At 36.6% G+C, this 16192-nt stretch overlaps 1 protein-coding gene across 2 annotated transcripts in view; it reads right to left on the reverse strand.

Annotated features, from left to right (window-relative positions):
• The window catches only part of EIF2S1 (eukaryotic translation initiation factor 2 subunit alpha), a 19171-nt gene continuing 2979 nt past the window's right edge, over positions 1–16192 (reverse strand). For both annotated transcript variants that reach the window (XM_067732876.1, XM_067732885.1), the window contains 7 exons: positions 14809–15057; positions 9738–9817; positions 7804–7955; positions 3672–3778; positions 2223–2320; positions 1343–1486; positions 1–547 (listed from right to left, as the gene is read on the reverse strand). In XM_067732876.1, the coding sequence (XP_067588977.1) occupies positions 422–547; positions 1343–1486; positions 2223–2320; positions 3672–3778; positions 7804–7955; positions 9738–9817; positions 14809–15049 (948 nt within the window). In that variant the 5' untranslated portion in view covers positions 15050–15057 and the 3' untranslated portion in view covers positions 1–421. The remainder of the gene's footprint in view (positions 548–1342; positions 1487–2222; positions 2321–3671; positions 3779–7803; positions 7956–9737; positions 9818–14808; positions 15058–16192) is intronic.

Raw genomic sequence — 16192 nt, forward strand, 5'->3', positions numbered from 1 at the left:
TTTAAATATCCCAGAAATTTATTTAATGTTTGCTTGATACATTTTATATAGAAAGGTTAGGACTATTTGCTTTGGGTGCCCCTGGTAAATCTCATGGAGGCACTGAACTACAAAGGGGTGCCAATCTGGAGACATCAGAAATGGAAATCACACGCCCCATTTTATGACTGTTCTTAAAGATTTGTCTCTAGTGAAATCAGGCCACTCCCTTAAAAAATGCTCAAGGTGTCAGAGCTACTGTGTGAAAACAGCTGACATTTAGGAGGGCATTTCACATTTTGGTCTGTTGGAACATTTAAATACTTCGAAATAAAAAATATTCAGCTTTGAAGTTTTCAATACTGGAAAACTTTCAAGTCTAGGGTTAACAGCCAGGAAGGCTGCTTTGTGTTCCTTAAACTGGACTCTGTTGCCCACAAAGTTAATCTTCGGCTTTGGCTTCCATTTCTTCCGCATCGTCATCTCCATCCACTTCGGCATTTTCTCTCTCCAGCCTCTCCAGCTGCCTTGCAAGTTCAGTCTCATCTGTATCTGTGACCACTTTGGGCTGTGGAAGCAGAGGCACAATTTCAAAGTGAAGTAGTTAAACAGTACACAAATTCAATTTCAATAGTATTACTGCCTGGTATTTTAACTCTTAAAAAAACACTTTGCTAACAACTCTGCCCTATCTGTTCACTTTTGAGTGCTGAAATATCACCAATAAATTCCATGAGATAAATAATAAAAGAAATTTGTGAGAGTAAGACAATACAGGAAAAGAAAACATATATATTAAAACCTAATACATTTTCTGTAATTTCTAACAAGCTAGAACGGAAAATATATGAAAATAATTGCAGTGGCTGTATCTTTCAAATACACAAAAAGATGTCCTGTAAAAATGCATCTTCTGGCTTCAAAATAAATTACTTACTATTCTTTTCCACAGAAGAAATTGTTTTGAAAATTATATATGAAAATTAGTTTTTGTTCTTGTTGAGATGAGGAAAGTATGAGACTATTCTTGTTTTTAATTCTGAAATCAAATTTTAAGCATTCTACATTAAATTCTGGCAATAACCAATCACTTATTTTCATTGTCTATATTTTTTTCCTTTTGGGGGATCAGTGACCACAGTCCTGAATAACCATCCCATGAGAGTTCTTATTTACTTATAAACACCCTTTTAGGAACTCTCTGAGTCAATGATTATTTTATGCTTAGGGGAGTTGTAATCTTAAACGCATCTCATGTTTTAAAATGACTCCGATTAGATATTTTAGAATGCAAATCACTTAGATCATTTAAATTTCTTAAGAACTTTAAGAACAAGGCAAAAAACCCCAGTATTGACCTCACCTCCATTTGAACATTGAAGACGCCCCTCTTTTCCTCAATCTTTTCTTTTATAACAGCCATAGCTTGGTTGAGGACAGAGAGGCCTTCTGTTCTCTCCAGGGTGGTTGTAGTCATTACATACCGAGGAGGAGCTATTAGATTAATCTAAGGAAGACAAAATTCAATTATGAATGTACCTATACAACACACAACAATGAGGATGTTCGAGAATCGTTTTGCTTATCTGCTGCTTTAACAACAAATCACCCTAAAACTTACTCCCAATTCTGCAGCACAGCAATTTGGAGTAGTTTGTTTAGGTAGCCAAAGCTAACTGATACTATGATCTAATCCAGTAGTATAAACAGGCTACTGCAATACCAAATATGAAGGATTATGACTTCTGGGTCTTTGGTGGCTAAACTAACTATAGCTATCATTGCCACAATGGATAATTTGTCTCTAAAATTCCTGTTTGGTTCCAAACTAAACTGATAGAAGAAATTCTTCTATGAGATTCTGAATAACAACGATCCAGTTAATTTTATTGCTAATGAAAGATTCAAGGCAAACATCTTGAAAGCTCTGTGTGAATATGAGAGAATAAGTTGCTCTTTTCAAGATTCCATGAGCATTATGGGCACAGTGACTCTTTACTGTAAAGTAGGCTTAGCACAGCTGGCCCCTTGGCACTAAATACCAACAGGAATCTCCATCCACTGTGACAGTAGCAGTAGCTACAACAAAAAGCCTACACATAATTGTAAACATCTCCTAGAAATATCGTATCAAGAACCACTTTTCATAACATTTGTTATGAGACATGATCATTAAAAAACTCTGGTTTGATTTGGTTTAGGTGATTTTGGTTTATCAGGGAGGGAAAAAACTGACTACTCACCTTGATGGGCATGGTTTCTGTAGAACAATTCAAACCTGCTCTCAGGGCTTCTTTTACAGCATCGATGCCTTCATAACCATAACAAGCCACTTCAATATCTAAAATTATAAAAATTCAAAAGCTTATACCAAAAAAATGCAAAAATTTTCTTTAGAGGTTTAAAAGAAATTAGAGACATGACAAATACACTAGTATTCAAATACGTATGAAAGCTTTCATCATCCTTTCAATTATCAATCCCAGCCATTAATTTTCATAATTAAAAATATCTGAATATGCACTGAAATTGTATCTTCTCATTCACATCAAGCCCCTGAATGATGAAACTATAAAAAAACCAGAGAAATTTAACGAACACCTTGAATTCTGGCTATGTCTGGGTTAAAAGTCATGATTTCAACCCCTCTGTGCTTCAGTTCCTTATTTGTAAAATGGAGATGAGGAGTGTGATGAAGACTGAATGAAATAATAACCACAAACTGTTTAGAACAGTTTAAAAACTGCATACCCTCTGACCCAGCAATTCTACTTTTAAGAATCTGCCTTACCGAACACTTGTATAAATGGGTAAGTGTATGTGTATAAGGGTGTTAATTTGCAGTGTTTTTTGTAATACAGTTGACCCTTGAACAATACAGACTTGAACTGCATGGTCTGCTTACAAGTAGAATTTTTCAACAGTAAACACTACAACACTACACGAACCATGGTAGTTGAATCTTGGACTCAAAACCACATATACGGAGGACTAAGTTATATGTGGATTTTAGACTGTACAGAGGGTAGGCGACCCTAACTCCCCCACGTCGCTCAAGGGTCAACTGCTATAAAAAGACTGGCACAACCTAAACACTCATCAAGAGGAGACTGGCTTATATCAAGGTTTATCATTCTATGGAATATTACTTAGCTATTCAAAATGAGAAAGATTCCCGTGTTCTACATGAAAGGGCAGCCATGATACACCAAGTGGAAAAAGCTAGTTGAAGAAAATTTTGCATAGTATTCATCCTTATAAAAACATAAAAATTTACATCTGAATATAAACAGCATACATTCCTATACACCATATGTGGATAGGAAAAATCTCTGCTGAAAGAATATATTGCAAACTAACATAACAGTGGTTAATCCAGAGGCCTGGGAGGATGTTACTGGACTGCTGGAATTTTAAAGCATGCACTAAAACAAAATAATCGCCACCCCCCATGCCCCAGAAAGCGGGCTAACTTAAGGTTAGCTGAACTCATTTACTTGCGTCAATATATATGTATTTTATAATTCTGTAAAAGCAAAGATAACTTAATTTCTTTAACTTTTCGTGTTATGAAAAACGTTTAGAAAAAGGTAGATGTTGATGTAGCAACATATTCTTTGGTGAGGCTCATTATGTAACAGCTTTTTTGGTACATGCAAAATATTTTAAACATCATTTAAAAAATCATTTACCTGCTCGAATTTTGACAGCCTGTGGAGTCAAGCGCCTATTAATATTGTTAATGAGTACTTCCCGTTCATCTTCATTCAAATCTAAGCCATCCAAAATAGATGGGTCTCTGATAATTAAAAAAAAAACAACACACACATACACAAAACAAAATGTCAAGGTTACTTTACTGATAATTAGGACACCAAACATAATACCACAGAATAATGGTTAAGAGCACAGCCTTCAGTGTCAGAATTAGAGTTCAAATCCTAGCTTCACAATTTAATCACTATGTGTTTTGGGGCCTTTCTAGACCTCAATTTCCAAATATGTACAATGTAAATGAAAACAGTGTATCTCACTGGATTGTAGTATCAAATGAGATAATGCAAGTAAAGCGTTTAGGCCTGTATGACAAACAGAAAACATCCAACTGATTATTATTAAAGGAAAAATTTTAGAGATCTGGCTAAAGCAAGCAATTTAAAATGTCGCCTATATAGGCATACTTTGAAGATACTGCGGGTTCAGTTCCAGACTGCCACAATAAAGCATGTATAGCAATAAAGTGAGTCACACATCTGGTTTCTCAGTGCATACACAAGTTATGTTTACACTATACTGTAGTCTATTAAGTGTTCAATAGCATTATGTCTAAAAAAATGTATATAACTTAATTTAAAAATACTTTATTGCTAAAAAATGGTAACCATCATCTGAGTGTTCAGAGAGATGTGATCTTTTTGCAATAGTAACATCAAAGATCACGGTAACAAAATAATGAAAAATTTTTAAATATTGCAAGAACTACCAAAGTGTAACAGAGACATGAAGTGAGCAAACGCTGTTGGAAAGCTGGCGCCAACAGACCTGCTTGATGAAGCGTTGCCACAAACCTTCAATTTGTAAAAAAAACACAGTATATGCGAAGTGCAATAAAATGAGTTATGCTTATACGTCTCACATCCCACTATAATTAAGCATTTCCATGTAATTAGCAGTCCCTGATTCAAGGAGCTTAAAAAGGACAAAAACATGGAAAAAATTTTTAAAAAAACAAACAGAAGTGCATCCCTGGGGGTGAGGAGAGGAAGATATTAATTAGTGGGGTCAGGAAGGGCTTCATGGGTGAAGTGGCATTTCATCTGACCCTTGTAAGTGCCACAAACAGGGACCACAGTCTTAGTCACTGGCATGTTTGCTGAACGAATGAACAAATGGAAAAAATGAAATGACGACTAAAAGAATGGTAGGATTTTAACGAGCTAAGGTAGAACTTAAAGTTTTAAGAAAGTTATAACTGAAAGACAAACCAACAGAAAATGAGGAAATGAGATAAACAGATGTTTCACAGAAGAAATACAAATGGTCAATAAACATATGAAATGCTGTTAACTTTACCAACATCCAGCAAAATGCAAATCAAAACAAGACACTATTGTACGTCAATCAGTTTGGCAAAAAAAAAAAAAAAAATCTGAGATATATACCAAATGTTGATGAAGAGGGAATATAAATTGTAGAACCAATTTGGAGAGTACTTTGGCAAAACTAAGTAAATTTAAAGGTGCATATAATCAATCCTATGACCCAACAATTCTATTCCTAGGTATCTTAGAAATTCCCAGACATTGTACAGAGAGACATGTACGACATTTGTCATAGCAGTTTTGAAAAGTAGGGGGATAAAAGGGCGGAGGGGATTATGTAAAAATCTCTTTATAGAGGAACAAAAAAGCATATTCTCACAACGAAATACTATATAGAAATTAATATGCAGTAGGCATACATCTATCAATTTGGAGAAATTCTGGTCAATAATAGCATTATGAGTAAAAATGTATAGAAAAGCTTGTTACAATGATAAATTATTTTTTGTTTAAACAAATTATTTAAACATGAAAAAGATTCTATACATACTTTTCATAACCTACCCACACATGTATATGTATATAAATGATAATGATACATACTAATTTCAGAATAGTGGTTACCACTGATAAGTGACCGGAATTCTGGCTTGGGAGGAATAAAATATCGTTTCCAACAATCTCAGAAATTATATTTAATTATTTAATTAAGAGAAAAAAAATGAAGCACATGTGGCACAGAATTATCATGAGTTAAATCTGGACAGTTGCAACATGTCTGATGAAGCAAGGAAACAATGTGAACGGTGATGAGTGAATGTTAATTCGTTAAGATGAATGTTAATTTGTTAAGAATGTAACCTGTTATTTGTTAAGAATGCAGAGTGGTAACGGAGACGGGGTGGAGGCAGAAGCTAGAGAGGTAAGCAGGGCTGATAATGACAGCAAACCAAGGTAAGACATGTACTGACTGAGGAGTCCAGGACTGAAGTCAGGGAGGACAGAAATACAAAGCAGTGCTTGATGGTTAATAGCATAAGCTCTGTAGCATAACTACAATGCCTGTGTTTGAGGCTCTACCATTTGGTAGCTGTGTGAACTTGGACAATTTAATCTCATCTCAATTTCCTCATCTATAAGATAGGAATAATAATGACACTTATACCATAGGTTGTTGTGAGAATATATAAATGTTAGCTGTTATTATTATTCTCACCTTTCCCACAAGGTGATATTAAAAAAAAAAATAAGTCACATGAGGGGAGGGGGTAAACTAGAAGGTATTTGGAGCCTCTGATGAGTAGGCCTGATGGAGGTTCTAACAGTTCTAAGCCCCACTTGGCCATTCTGAGGGCTGAGGAGACCAATAACCCTTGGCAGCACAAGGGCTGGGAAAGTAACAATGCAGTGGTGAGGCTGCTTGTGAGGTATTAACATCTAGGAAGGACTGGGAGGTGCAGAAGTAGAGCAGTAAGTACAGAGAACTTAAGAAATCTGGCTGTTAAAAAGAGAGGACACAGTGCTTGTGACAGGAGAAAGTAGAGGGGAGGTTGAAAAGTTCATTTTTAGTATAAATGGGAGAAATCTGAGCATATTTTTATGCTGATGGAGCAAAACCAATAAAGAAAAAGGCTGAAGACCCAAGAGAGGGAATAGTAGATGGAAAGACATCCCTTAGGAATAGTTGGGCACAGGTGGTAAGATTACTTTGAGAGCAGGAAGGATCCAAATTCCAGTATGACAGGAGCACAGGAGGTAGTGACAGGTGGGATGGAGATAAGTTGGCTGAGAAAGTGGAAGTAGAGGTGATCCTGTGCAATGGCTTCTACCTTCTTTTTTAGGTAGTGAGCGCACCAGGTGAGAGTGAGAGGAGAGGGACAGAGTGGGTATCTGAGGAAGAGTGTGGAGAAGTTCTAAAATAGCCAATCTAAGAATGAGAGGAAGTGACCAGGAGCAAAGAGAATGTGGGGCAGCAGTTAAGGCCCAGCTGAGGTTGGAGACCATGAATATGCAGTGGCACCAACCTGCAAGACTGTGGTTTTTCCTAGCAGCACCCAGCAGTCTACAAGTGCAGAGAAGGCAGGAACATCGCTCCAAGGCTGGATGTAACAGAAGGAAAAACAGGGCAAAACTCATGACACTGGCAAGAAAGTTGTTGAAATGATGGACCATGGTGTGTCTATGCTGAATAAGAAAGGGAAGGCAGGAAAGGGTGAAAAAGGGAGAAAAAAAAAAGGATTGGAATCAGAGCCTGATAATAATAAGAATTAAAACGACACAGAGTAGGACTACCTGTGGGAGCTGGAAGGACAGGAGGCTGTGGTGAAAGAACAGAATGTGTGAATTAAAGGTTTCGGAAACAGAGCAAATCCTGGTGACAGTAAGACCCAGGGTAAGGCTATATGGAAGACTAGCTAATGTGGCGTGGGCTGAAGGTCTAAGGAACTGACGTAAAAACAAGTTTTAAACAAAACATCTATGTTGGCCCTGAAGTCACCTAGGACAATAACAAAACTAGGAGAGGAGAGTATGTAAGACAGTAGTGTGAGATGAAACCATATGGTTTACAAAACTACATAACTACGGTATACCAAATCATACAGGCTCGGCTTTATAGGACTGGCCCATATCATGGGCCTATTATACTAAAATATTTTAATCTAAATTTGGCAAGGACTTAATACATGAATGTTGTGCTATTAAATGTCAGGCTCTCAACTTGTGTGCTAGACCCAGCAGCTGTAGTATCAATGGAGAAGCAGAGCTAAGAAGGTGTTCTTACGAGACTGCGTGCTTAAATGCATCATAGGCACCGTATCCGGGTCTCTTGTACTTGTCATCAAAGACCCAAGCGGTCCTCTGGAACAGGCTTTCCAGCTGCTCGTCCTTGGTATATTCTAAGACCTCAGCAACATGACGAAGAATGCTGTAAACCTAGAAACAAAATGAAGAGCTCAACAATTCAAAGGTAAGAGATCTATATTAAAAAAGAAAAAGGTATTTTTACATTTTAGTAGATAGCATATAAAAACAAACGTTTGGTTAATTTGACTACACTAATTCCTTAACAACAAAGGATCGCCACACACAAATTCTTTCTCCATAGAGAAATATTCGCTTTTCCATAATAACGAACTCAAGTGGGTATAACAAGTACAAGTAGTATAGCATTTACAACCTAAGACCCAGATCAAGTCAATTCTGGGACAAACAAACCTCTCTGAATATATTTCCTCAGCTGGAAAGGGAGATACTAGTATCTTTCCTTTTTACTGTAGTGAGGTCTTACGGATCAAAATGTAAGATAGCATTATTACTACTCCATAAGAGCATGGAACCTGGATGGAGATTTTATTATTTCTTTTGCTCTGTTATCATTTAACAGTTATCCTTCAATCCTACCCACCTCCTACCCACTGCTGCCAAACTCTTTTCCTAATCTAAACATAAAAGGGCTTAAAGAAGAAAAAGAGTATAAAGAGGCCTTCATGTTAATTACACACAAAATCTGAGTGAGGAAAAGTACTAACATTGGCTATTTCATTCTATCGTCTTATTATCCTAATAAGATCTATTATGCTCATTTTACAATATCCTAGGGGAACAAAACAAAAAGGAAGTTTCCTTGAGCAGTGCTTCTCAGATCTGGACTTGGTGGGACTTGAAAGATTTGGGTAATGGTCTGATGGCTTTTAGATTTATACTCTCTTTTACTGGGGTTAAACAAGATTTAAAAAATCTTTTCTTCATGTAAACACTGTTTTCTTGGCATTTTATCTTGAGGACAGAAACACACATGGCAGAGGAACAAAAGACACAAGAGAAGGGTAGAGAAAACAGAACCAGTGGAAACTGCCAATAAGCACTGAGGATCTAGGGAATAAAGGAAAATCTAAATAGGACCAGAGAACAGAAAAATACAGAAAGATGAGAATGAAGAAATGCCTGTCCTTGCTTTATTAGTGCTTCCTGAGGAAATCACAGCAAAACTAATAAGAAAAGGAAAAAAACCAAGGCGGGTGAGGGGTGGTGTGGAGAACCACACTAAGTAACAGGCCCTGCCTTGCTTTCCTGGATTCAAAGACATTTTACAAACCTTTGCTCATTATTATTATTTTTTTGTGGTACGCGGGCCTCTCACTGTTGTGGCCTCTCCCGTTGCGGAGCACAGGCTCTGGACACGCAGGCTCAGTGGCCATGGCTCATGGGCCCAGCTGCTCCACAGCATGTGGGATCTTCCCGGACCGGGGCACGAACCCGTGTCCCCTGCATCGGCAGGCAGACTCTCAACCACTGCGCCACCAGGGAAGCCCGACCTTTGCTCATTCTTAACAAACAACAGCTGGTTGTCTCTGTGATCCTTATCCCAGAACAGAGCTGAAAATCAAAAACTACATGCTGCGACAAGCCCAATCAGCTGAAATCACCCATAGTTAATTTAACCTAAAATACCTTAAAAACACTAATGGTCCAGTACTGGTTTGAGAATATTACACATCAAGCAATGCTTTAAGGTAGTAACATCATGAGACAAGAACACTGAAGTCATACTCTTTTGAAATAAAGTCTTCAAATTGTTTTTCTATGTAACACAGAATGAGAAATGGTAATACTGTTACAGAAAATGTAGGTTTTGTTTCTGCCAGGAACACACCATGCAGATTATTTATTAAACACATCAAATAGTGGACTAATTTGATTAAAAAATCAACTTACAGTTTTGGATTTGGTAAATTTATCTTCACATTTGATTGCTTCCTCTGGAGAAACTCTTCTTTTTGACAAATCAATATATCCTATATGAGAAAAATTTGAAAAAATTATCTCTGTCTAAGTGCCAAAGAATCACTGTGACAATTTTCACCACCAGATTGTTGGGTTGGCATACCTACACTTATTCCCCACAAAAATCGTATCAACAAAATACTGCATAAAAAGTACAAGGTAAAAGATTTTTGTTTTCAGAAATGAATTTTTATCATCGTGTAACTGCATATTCTATTACCTTAGTGGAGGGGATAATTTTCAATTATCCAAATGAGAGCTAAAGCCAAAAGACACTGTATTTGTCTATTTGGCATCCATTCATCACAGGGTCAACTGCATTAACTATATTTTCTGTATTCTTGATGCTCTGACATTTGTGGCCTGGCTGACTGGGGAAGAGACTTCCCTGCCTGGCACTAGACAATTCTTAGAGTTGGCAAAGGCCTCAGTGGGAGCAGCCTTTTACATGCAAATCAACCAATCTAGAGCCCATACCTCCAATCATCTCATCAAAGTTCCACACAGCAGGCCAATATTATCCCATGCCCTAAACCAGCATAGAGCCAGGTACCAGACAACTAGGGACAGCCCCAATGCACCAAGCCCTGCCCAAACTATTCAAATGAGCCAACCCTAAACTGTTTATGCCGACCTGCCTTGCCTTTGTCATGGAAACCTCAATAAAAGCTCTGGCCTAGGCTTTCCCCTTGCTCCTTCTATCTCCTGATCAAAACCGGTGCTTCCTCATGTGGCTTTGCATGGCATGCTGGGTTCCCATCTCTTGGGAAACTTTAATAATAAAAATGTTCTTTCAATGGCATTGGCCTCTCCATGTCACCAGTCACCTCCATAAATAAAAGGCCCATGGGTACACAATGAGACAAGTAGTTACATGTATTTTAAAGAATTATGAGGGAGCTCCCCAATGCTCACTGCAGCACTATTTACAATAGCCAGGATATGGAAGCAACCTAAATGTCCATCAACAGAGGAACAGATTAAGAAGATGTGGTACATACATAGAATGGAATATTACTCAGCCATAAAAAAGAACAAAATAACGCCATTTGCAGCAATGTGGATGGATGGAGAGACTGTCATACTGAGTGACATAAGTCAGACAGAGAAAGACAAATATCATGACATCACTTATATGTAGAATCTAAAAAAAGGGTACAAACTAACTTATCTACAAAACAGAAACAGAGTTACAGGTGTAGAAACAAACTTATGTTTACCAGGGGATGGTGGGGGGAGGGATAAATTGGAAGATTGGGATTGACATACACACACTACTATATATATAGAATGGATCACTAATAAGGACCTACTGTATAGCACAGGGAACGCTACTCAATACTCTGTAATGGCCTACATGGGAAAAGAATCTAAAAAAAGAGTGGATATATGTATATAACTGATTCACTTTGCTGTACACTGGAAACTAACACGACATTGTAAATCAACTACACCCCCATTTAAAAAAAAAAGAATAAAGAGGGAGAAAATGGTTTTTTACGTTCACCCACATATTTTCCATTTCAGCCATCACAGTTCTTCAGCCTGAACAACTTCCTTTACCATCTCTTATAATGTAGGTCTTACCTGGTAATAAATTCCCCTAGTTTCTATTTACCTGAAAATGTTTTCATTTGATTTTTGTTGTTGAATATTTTCTTCAAATACAGAATTCTGGTTTGACAGTGTTCTTTCAGTGTTTTACAGATATCATTCAATGCTCTGACCTTCATTATTTCCAATAAGAATGCCACAGTAATTTGTATTACTGTTCCCCTACAAATAACATCATTTTCCTCTGGCTACGTTGAAGATTTTCTCTGTTTTTCAATAGTTTGGTATGCCTAAATGTGGTCTTAGTATTTATCCTGCTTCAGGTTTGCTGAGCTTCTCTAATATATAAACATTTTTCTTCCCCAGCAAATATGGGAAACTTCTGGCCATGGTTTCTTCAAATGTATTTTCTGTTCTTTTTCTCCCCTTCTTTTGGAATAGAGCTTTTGATAGTTGACAGGTTTTTTTTTTTTTTCTCAGTTCTTCAGATTGGTTCTTTTTAAATGAACTACCTTCAAATTTCAAGGAGCCTTCTGTTATCTTTTATCTGCTGTTAGCCCATCCAGTGAATTTTTTAGATATTATATTTTTCATTTCTATAATTTATATTTAGTTCTTTATGAGAGTTTCTAATATCTCTACTGAGATTTCATTTTGTTCATTCACTATTAAGCATATTTTCCTAATATTTTTGAGCAGTTATAACATTTACTTTAAAATGCTTATCTGCTAATTCCAACATTAGGGTGATCTCCAGGTCAGTCTCCATTGATTACCTTTTTTGTATGGGTCATATTTTCCTGTTTCTTCAACTATTTAGCAATTTGAGTTGTATCCTTGACATTAGGAAATATATATGGCACATTGTGAATTCCTTTAGGTTCCTCTTAGGGACACTGAATTTTTTCTTTTTTTTTTTTCTGGCTAATCCCCACGGCTTGCATTTCCCCAATCAGGGGTTGAACCCACGCCCTCAGCAGTGAAAGTGAGGCATCCCAACCACTGGGCTGCCAGGGAATTCCCAAGGATACTGAATTTTTGTTTTAGCAGTTAGCTTGTTTGAATTCAAAACTATAAGCTCTGTCTCCCCAGATGGAAAGCAAACAAAATTTGTTTAGATTTTTACCCTATTGGGCTGCAGTCTACCCTGTGTATTACTAGTTTCATGGGCTGGCCAGAGATTTCAGCAGAATTTATATATAAACTTGGGGGCTCTCCCTCTGTGTCTCTCCTTTCTCTAATCCCTATCACTACTTTCCAACTGTTGTGGTTGTCCAGAACTCTCATCTCTGGCTCTCAAGCCATTAAGACTGTAGGTTTTCCCCTAGAATTTTCAATGCCCTGCTTGGAAGTTGTCTGTAACATGCATTCAGTCAAAAAACTGTAAAATTTATCCAGTGCAGTTCCTTTCTTCCAAGTGTCAATCTGCCTTCAGTTTCAGCCTGCTTTTGGTTGCTCCCACTCTCCTTGAGTAATTTTTACCACCTGTTCAGATACTTGTTTAGGGTTTATAGCAGTTATGATGAATGGTTTATCCAATAGGACTTAATCTTCTAGTAACAGAAAGGATCCCTTCTATAGATCTTCTGCACTTTGCTTTTTTTCTTATCTTACCCTGGAGATCTTTTCATATCAGAATATTCAGATGCCATTCTGTATAAAATTGCCTTGATTGGTTGTGTCATGATTTATATAACCACAATTTAGATTGTTGTTTCTTGTTTTTAATTAACACTGTAAAAACAATGCTATTATGAAAATAAATTTTTACATGTAAATACTGTACTTATACAAGTTTACCCTTTCACTTTTTCTGATGGCAGTTGAAAATGTATTTGATTCCTTTTTGTGTATATATTTCATATAATAGGAAAGCAATATAAGATAAGACACCATTCGAGGTCCTACTGGAGCAACAACGAAACACAAGTTTAAGGAATAATCTCAGTCTTCAAGCAGTTTAAAAAATGGAAGCTGGGGAGGGTGGCACAAGTAAGTCATATCAAAGCATTTAGAATAATCAATGTGCTAAGTGGTAGCACCACCTAAGGGGTAATACAAGCTGCCTCGAAAGTTTATTGTCTAAGATTATAATCAGAAAAGAAGTCAGTTATGTATAAAATTATTCATTTGCAGAAGTATCAATTAACTAGGTGGCTGAGGAGATTCAGAAAGCCAAGCTCAGTCAGGGTGACTGATTGGTCTTTTAAGCATGATGGTAACCACTTGCCTGGAACTAAAATCTAACAAACTATAGTAAGATGACTAAAACAAATTATCTTAACTATATTAAGCCAGTTGAAGACAAAACCTACTCAATGGTATTATACAATATATTTAGAAAAATTGTGTTCACAAAGGTGAAGATTTACATGGGGTCCAAAGAAGGGGCACCCAAAGAGTAAATAAATGAATACCTATTCATCTCTGCCGGAAAGATCCCATAGGATCTGGGGGTCACAAACATTCTGATTATCAGAGACATACAATATTGGGTTTTGGGTGTGTTGTCTGCAGTATACTGCTTTTTTAAAGACATAAAAAATATTCCTAAAATCCACTTACCTTTGCCCAATTTCCATCACTTATTCAATAACCTGATTACTAATCTAACTCTAAATCAATAAAAAGGCACCTGACAAATATGAATGAACTAGTACTCTGGTTTGCTTATTTGTCTCTCTGAGTTTGGTGAGTTTGGCAATGAGTCAATTATCAAGATCCCGATAACCTCTGGGAATAAAATTCAGGTTACTTGGCTCACAAAAACTAGTCCTGGGATGTACTAATTAAACCACTACTGGGCTTCCCTGGTGGCATGGTGGTTAAGAATCTGCCTGCCAATGCAGGGGACACAGGTTCGAGCCATGGTCCGGGAAGATCCCACATGCCGCGGAGCAACTAAGCCCATGCGCCACAACTGAGCCTGCACTCTAGAGCCCACGAGCCACAACTACTGAAGCCTGCATGCCTAGAGCCCATGCTCTGCAACAAGAAAAGCCACCGCAATGAGAAGCCCATGCACTGCAACGAAGAGTAGCCCTCGCTTGCCGCAACTAGAGAAAGCCCGTGCACAGCAACAAAGACCCAACTTAGCCAAAATAAATAAATAAATAAATAAAATTAAAAAAAAAAAAAACCCACCAAAAAAACCCCAAAACACTACTAACTTAAAAGGTCTTGTTTAGATGGTTAACTAGCACCCTTCTCTAACAACTCTGTATGTAAAAGAGTTTAAAGACAAAAGGAGGTGTTTTTTTTTCTTTTTTTTTTACTTCAGTAGGCAATTTACAAAAAATATATTTTAAAATAAACCATTTTAAATAAAAAATTTCCAGATATAAATTATTTAATATATGAATACTTATATATTAAATATAAACTTATATTTAATAAGTAAATATAAATTTTTTAAATATAAATTATTTTAAATCTTTTTCTCATTTACCTTTTTCTTTGTCCACTCTGATAACAACCACACATTCATTCCTGCCAATTCGGATGAGTTTGTTTATAGAACGGATACGCCTTCTGGACAACTCACTCAGAAGAATCATGCCTTCGATGTTGTTGTATTCCAGCAAGCTGACATAAGCTCCCATTTCAGCAATGGACCTTACATTCACCATCACTACGTCATCCACCTCAGGAAATTTGTGCTGATAAAATCTACAACTTAGACCCGGCATTCTGCAATCTGAACAAAAGAATCAAGTAAGTGTTCAGTTAAGGTCAAAATGTTAAAATGTCAATTTTCCACATCTTGCCACTGGAAGAAGTTATTGGTTTTCTCCCCTCTTTAAACTTCTTAAATGGTACCAGAAAACAGAGGAATGTTCTGGAACCAAGCTTTAATTTTTATTTTGCTCCACATTTTTGTAAGGCTTGCGTGATTCTCTACCATCAGTTTCAGAGGAATCATAAAAAATAACAACCATTTACAAAGTCCTGACGCTGAAGGATTAAAGGTATACCTTAAGAGTAAAATATTATTTTAATACTTTAAGAAATAACAAATGATAGGAAGCATCACTACTATTATAAACCTGTCAGAAAAACTAAAGCTATTCTTCCTCCAAGTCAGCTAAGACTGGATATGTTACCGCCTGCTACATGAAGGGAAGACTCTTCCAACAAATTAAATCCTAACCCTAACCATATATCAAATGATATACTCTATTATTTATTATAGCCAAAATTATAGTATCACATGTCAAGACAAAAACAAAAAATTTATTAATCACAAAAGACAGTAATCTGAATTTTTTTCCTCTTAAAACAAACTTGAATTTAATTCACAACTACCATAATTTTTAGCTTCCACTTTTCCCATTACTCCCAAATATTCTTCTCTTTTGTTGAATAGTTATACCGAAGCTCGAGAACAGCTTTATAGATTCCCACTACTATAAAGTTCAAGTTTCTCTTAACCTCCACACATTAAATATATTTAAAACTACTCCCTTTGATCCACCCAACCTATTTTCAACACCACTCCTATTATGACCCACAGGCCTAAAATCATACCATATGTAGAAACACATTTTTAAAAGGAAGCTTTCAAATTAATCATAGTTGATAATTTTCATGTTTTTCTGCTAACCTTAACTAACTTACTATTGTCAAAGCTCAGAAGACAGGCAATAATAAGACCTAAGGTCCTATGAAAAATTTGTGAAACTTCACCTACTAACTTATTTTTTTTCATATTAATTGGGAAATAAGACTGTCATTACTTATCTTAAAGACAGAACACCTATATCCAGCTCATAGAACACCAGAGTTCTGCTTCAGAGCAGTTTGAGAACTTGCTACCTGCACCCACATGTTTC

This window comes from Pseudorca crassidens, chromosome 1 (genome assembly GCF_039906515.1).
Source record: "Pseudorca crassidens isolate mPseCra1 chromosome 1, mPseCra1.hap1, whole genome shotgun sequence".
NCBI classification, from domain to species: Eukaryota; Metazoa; Chordata; class Mammalia; order Artiodactyla; family Delphinidae; genus Pseudorca; species Pseudorca crassidens.